The 6289-nt window shown below is 37.5% G+C and overlaps 1 protein-coding gene across 2 annotated transcripts; it reads left to right on the forward strand.

Annotated features, from left to right (window-relative positions):
• Positions 1 to 357: 357 nt before the first annotated feature.
• On the forward strand, positions 358 to 5915 carry LOC140832966 (serine/threonine-protein kinase PBL27-like). Of its 2 annotated transcripts, none has more exons than XM_073197298.1 (5): positions 358 to 965; positions 1679 to 1962; positions 2170 to 2359; positions 4329 to 4720; positions 4968 to 5915. In XM_073197298.1, the coding sequence occupies exons 1-5, from the start codon at positions 824 to 826 to the stop codon at positions 5577 to 5579; spliced, it is 1620 nt and encodes a 539-aa protein (XP_073053399.1). In that variant the 5' UTR covers positions 358 to 823; the 3' UTR covers positions 5580 to 5915. The 2 variants fall into 2 exon arrangements, with proteins under 2 accessions (XP_073053399.1, XP_073053400.1); XM_073197299.1 differs by having other exon boundaries at positions 367 to 965; positions 1766 to 1962.
• The last annotated feature ends 374 nt before the right edge of the window (positions 5916 to 6289 follow it).

A 6289-nucleotide genomic window follows, 5' to 3' on the forward strand; every position in this document is an offset into this window, starting at 1 on the left:
GGGACATCAACTTTAACCAGTAGTATAGGTATATAGGTGTTTAGTGTGTATCTAGTGATTTTTGTTCAAGGATTTTGATATCTTAAACTTATAGCTACCTCGCAAGTTCACTTTGAACTCTTGACACAGATGAGTCAAACAATCCAACATTTCGTTGAATTATTAATGAAGCCACATACTCACGAATCTTATTTTATACTCAATTTTGAATATGTAAAAAAACATTGGAAAATTATGAAAATGTGTAAAGTAACTTCAGGAGTAAATTTCAGAAGCAAGGACCCAAAGAACTTGCTATTTGCCACTTAATAGTTGTCCAACCAAGCTGTAGACACGGATTTCATACCGCACAGTTCCAAGAAAACTCCCCTACATTCACCTAATTTTCGCTCTGACAAAATTTAAACTAGAATAAAGATAAATAAACACTTCTTTTCTGACTTTTCATCTCTCACGTTTCTTTATTTCCCAGTTCCCACACATAAAATGAACGCATTTATATGGCAACATCATAATTTTCTACTATATTTTGCAATTTTTATTAAGGCTCTTTTTACCTTTCACTTGAAGAATCAAGATTTTCTTGGATTTGATCTGCTTTTGTTTTTTAACTGGTTGTGAGATGATCTCAAATCTTGAGCTGCTGCGGAAGATTTATATGTGGTTTATTGCTTAAAATTAAGTTAAAGATGGGGTTTTTATGAGGTGGGTTGCCTTGAACAGCTGAGAAAAAATGCAGTTTTTGGTAAAGATTTATTAGCGAGTGGATTATATGTAGATTTAGTGAGAGATTCTTGAGGTGGGTCTGTTGTTCTGAACTGATATGGGGTGTCTTCCGTGCTTTGGATCATCAAAAAAGGAAGGAATTGACAATAACGGTGGAGTTAAAGAAGTAGCAAAGAAAGAGTCTTTTAAAGATGGTTCAGCAGCTCAGTCTAACAACCATGTGAATAGATTGAGTTCAGGTACATAATTAAGACATTTTCTTTTCTGCAATTACAAGGGTGTTTTTACTCTATTTTTTGGGATTGATAAGTGATTTTGGATGTCCTAAATTAGAGTTCTTGTATCATTTTTGTTTTTCTTGGTGATGCCATGGACTAGGGTTTCTTTTCACTGTCTTGATCTGTGGTGTTTGGGTTCTTTTTTCTGTGATTTGGAGGTTTAAGAGAAATGGTTTTTAAGTCCTAAGGGAAAATCGGTTCTTTGGTTTTGTCCTGATTTTGCGGTAATTTAGTACTTAGTAAACTCATCATGCTTTTTCTTTGATTTTTTGCAGTTTTATCTATGTGTAGTTAATGTGCTTTAGACAGAGGTCGTGAACATCTTTCTTGATTATGGTTGGAGTTATAATTTGTGCTGAATTTTATTGTACATTGTAGATTGAGTGCTACTGATATTTTTTTATCAATAAATATTTTCCCAAATTGGCTTTTTCCTACACAATTGTTGCCGTGAGTAGTGCAAAATGACGATCACTTCAATTGTTGGCGTGAGTAGTGCAAAATGACGATTACTTATTATCAGTTAGAACCCTAAAGTACGAGGGATGTGTATCTTTAGCTTTGTTTATTAGTAAGACGGTAGTCAGATTATTGGCTAGGCTAAAAAGATTTAAGTAGGATAAAAATTTGCTATAATATTCAAAATGCTCAAATTCTTGGTTTATTTGTATCAGACACTTTGATGTCACTGCTTCCAGATCAGTTACGTTTTCTTGAAGTACAGGATTTCTTATTCTTGTATTTGCCTAACATTTCCCAAGATAAATCGAAATTGCGGGGCGGCATTGATTCTAAAAGGGAAGCCTCACTTCCCAAAGAAGCTACAGCCAATATTGCAGCACAAACTTTTACCTTTCGCGAGCTTGCAGCATCTACAAATAATTTTAGACCGGAGTGTTTGCTTGGTGAAGGTGGCTTTGGACGTGTTTACAAAGGACGCCTGGAAAGCACAGGACAGGTGATTTATGCCTAATTCACCAATTTGATGGACTTCATCGTCACTGATTTTTGTCTATCCTATTATCTTGACTGCGCAAGGCAGTGTGGAAATTATGTTTCCTTTTGTCCCTTGATATAGTAACAAGCATACTGGTCTTTGAACTTTATTCAGTGCACTTAATTTACATTAGTTACTTGAAATTGTGAAAGTGCTTTCTTTTGGTAGGTGGTTGCAGTTAAACAGCTTGATCGGGATGGCCTTCAAGGAAATAGAGAATTTTTAGTGGAGGTTCTCATGCTTAGCCTTTTACATCATCCAAATCTTGTCAACCTGATTGGATATTGTGCTGATGGAGACCAACGTCTACTTGTATATGAATACATGCCATTGGGATCTCTAGAAGACCATTTACACGGTCAGTTCGGCTGCACAAAACAGCCATCTATATTTCTTCAAACGAAGTAGTTATATAATCTTTTTCGCAATCCCATAAATCCGTCTACATTTCCCAAAGATCTTGTTTTGCATAAAAGTTAAAAATTAAAAAAATATGTAATAATATCATTTTTTATGGATATCTGTTGATCTGGTTATGTTTAATAAATTAAATATTAGATATCTTCAGGAAATACACTTGCAGAAAAATTATAGCTTTATTTATGTGTTTATCACATGTGTGTCTGCTTTCCCTTGCTGGTTATCTGTTATGGTCTTGTGGTGTGTTGCATACAACATAGAGGCTGTCAAGCCGAGCATCAAACATAATCAATATCACTGCCCAGAAAAGTTTGTTCGCTGTCAGTCAATATACGTTCATTTTTTCAATGAGGAGCTCAACTGAAAAAACTAACAAGTTATAGAATGTTCACATCCAGTACAAATGTATATTGACTTTTGGGTGACTTAAGAGTAGTTTTGAGGTATAAGACGCTCCTAGCGCTCCTTTAATTAATTTCCCCTAGATGATTTATCTCATATAACTTTTATCAATCGCGGAGGATAAGGGGCGTTTGGTTGTGCTGCAATTTTACATGTTAAATATGATGCATGCAATGGTATTTTAGCACTTTTCCCAGTACTTGTGGAATATGTGGGCATCTAATAAATCAGTCCAAGCTTACGTTGAAAAAAAAAAAGTGATCTTTTTTAATAGTTGCCACTAATGCTGATATTCCACCTCTGACTGTGATTAAGAATTCGTGGTTGCTTTCAAGGCTGCAAATGGTCGACTAATTAAAAAATAATCTTACTGGCATTTTGTACTTGCTGCAGCTTTTCATTTACGGGGGGATGGTTGAAGATATCTAATCGGGTTATTGGCTGGGGTGGAGCTAGGATCCTAAGGTTAAGAGGGCAAAAACTTAGAACTAACATATTTTGTGCTTTTTACGAGCTATAAATGGGATGTTTTAAAAAAAAAATCAAGAAAGATTTTCTAATGCAGGGAGGTAATTGCCTAACCCATACTGCACGTGGCTCCGCCAATGGTCATTGGCATTCTGTTCTGAATTTTTACAAATCATCTTTTGTTGTGTGATTTTCGCCTCTTTGATGATGCTGTATCAGCTATTTGTTTAAAGCAATTTCAAGTAGCTCTATGGCTTGCTACACTAAAGAAACGCCAATGGCCATTGGTAATCTGATGGGAATTTTCACAAATCATGTTTTGTTGTGTGATTCTGGCCTCCTTTGATGAGGCTGTATCAGTGACTTGTCATGTTAAAGTAAATAAACTCATTATGCTAAGCTAGATGGTCTAATGGACATTGTAGCAACGCAAGGCAACTATTTAGCCTCATAGATATTATATAAGGTGATATCGAAAGTTTTGAAAGAATTTCACGATCCTGTATAAAACATTCTCACTCTATATAAATACCGTAATTGAGTTGTCTTGAGAAAAAATTGGATCGTATTCCAGCTTGTAAATAATTAGATCTTGGAAGATGATAGAGGATAGGCTCAAGCCTCCGAGAACAAACCAACTGTTGTATATTTTGAAGGTTTGGATGGTTTAGGGGGATAGGGAGTTCATTTTGCCCTCTTTTTTCTTCGCCATATTCTGATAAATATGTAAATGGAGTGTAGGATAGAGTAGATGCACTTGACATGAAATTGCTTGGATGTCAGCATGTCATTATTGAACTAGATGAATCAGTACCGTGTCTGATCCTCATGGTACTTAAATTGAGCTCATGTTGCACAAACTCGCACTAGGCAACCTCTGATCAATTCTGTACATGATAACTTTCTTCTCTCAAAGTTTGAGATGATTAATGAATTGTGTTTTGAAGGGTTCATGGTGTTCAGCTTATCCCTTAACAAATGTGAGTGAATGCCTTTTCTATTTGCGTAGTTCATAAAAATGACATCTCTGTGCGCAGATCTTCGTCCAGATAAAGAACCTTTAGACTGGAATACGAGAATGAAGATTGCTGCTGGTGCGGCAAAAGGGTTGGAATATTTGCATGACAAAGCCAATCCACCAGTCATATACAGAGACTTAAAATCATCAAACATTCTTCTTGACAACGGTTATTTCCCCAAGTTATCGGATTTTGGACTTGCAAAACTGGGCCCTGTTGGGGATAAAACTCACGTTTCAACAAGAGTGATGGGGACGTATGGTTATTGTGCTCCTGAATATGCCATGACAGGCCAACTTACATTGAAATCTGATGTTTATAGTTTTGGAGTTGTTTTTCTTGAGATAATCACAGGCCGAAAGGCTATTGACAACACTAAGGGCGCAGGGGAGCATAATCTTGTCGCATGGGTATGTTTTTTAATTTACTTTTCAAATTAAGCTTGTAATTTATTCTGCTTTCCATGCTTCGTGGACATTAAAAATGGAGGGGAAAAAACGATGAACTATGGTTATTGAGTCCAATTGGGAGCAAGGGGATGGTAGGGGCAGTACCCTTCCCTAAATTTTTCGAGTTCTAGTTTTGCCTCGTTAGTTCTTACACTCTACTTTTGGCTCCGCTGTCATGCATTAAACTTGAATTTTCTTCAACTTTTAGGCAAGGCCACTTTTCAAAGATCGAAGGAAGTTTCCGAAGATGGCCGATCCTCTGTTGCAAGGTCGGTATCCAATTCGTGGACTTTATCAAGCCTTGGCAGTTGCAGCTATGTGCTTGCAAGAGCAAGCTGCCACAAGACCTCTAATTGGCGACGTTGTGACTGCTTTAACATATTTAGCATCCCAAACCTATGACCCTAATGCACCTGTCTCACAGAGTAACAGAGTTGGTCCGTCTACTCCACGGCACCGGGATGAGCGTAGGAACACGTCTGATGGAACCGACAGCTTATACGATCCGAGTCACCAGGGTTCCCCCTCGACTCATAAAAATTCGCCTGACCATCGGAGAAGAGATCCTGTCAGGACTGGTGCAGACTTACGAAGGATTGAAACTGGAAGTGGGTCCGGCAGGAAATTGGGTTTGGATGACTTGGACCGCCCCGGTTCTCAAAAAGACAGCCCTGTTAGTGGCGGCAGAGCACAAGAAACGCCGAGAAACCGAGACTTGGACCGAGAACGAGCTGTTGCTGAGGCCAAAGTGTGGGGCGAGAACTGGAGGGAGAGAAAGCGTGCAAATGCCATGGATAGTTTTGATGGTACGAACGAATAATATGGCTAAGAACCACCATATGGTCGAGCGGAGGGAATACTGTACATTGTTGTGTCATCATGTGCTGGGCTTTGAGGTTCAACCTAGAATAAGAAATATCTTGCATGCCATTTTGAGGAAAAATACGTTGTAGTCACATTGCTGAATGGAATATGCGATGTATAAAGTCTTATGTATTTAGGGGATTTTATGAGAATTCTTGTGTTTTGGAAGAAGAGGTTAAAACTTGTGCTCCTTGTGTTGTCTGTGCATGAGGTTGCTTCGTTTGGTTTTGGTACTATCTGGTGTTGTATAGTTACAATATGTATGAATATATGAGTCAATGAATAGCTTGCATTTTCGGCTTATAGAAAGAGATTTGATCATCTCCATGTGAGAAAATGGATCAAAATGATTTATTGAGGCTATTTCAGTGGTTTATCTCAAGTATGCTAAAAAGATATCTACTCCATAATCATAAGCTGATCATTTAACGATTTTTTGAAGAAGTTCCTACTTTTCAAGCCCAAACTTTGGTGATCTAATACACAAACAAATCAAATTCGAGTATGGCATCTGATTCTTGATCGAACTACGAGTAGTTGAATGAGTGTAAAACCATTGAAGTCCGATTCGATTGTAACACATATAAGGGAGATATCTAAAGCCTAAACATGATTCAAATTAGACCAGACCATGGATCCCTTGGAATTGTCGATCAAAATCAAAAC

The sequence above is a fragment of the Primulina eburnea genome, chromosome 5 (assembly GCF_022965805.1).
Source record: "Primulina eburnea isolate SZY01 chromosome 5, ASM2296580v1, whole genome shotgun sequence".
Classification (NCBI taxonomy): domain Eukaryota; kingdom Viridiplantae; phylum Streptophyta; class Magnoliopsida; order Lamiales; family Gesneriaceae; genus Primulina; species Primulina eburnea.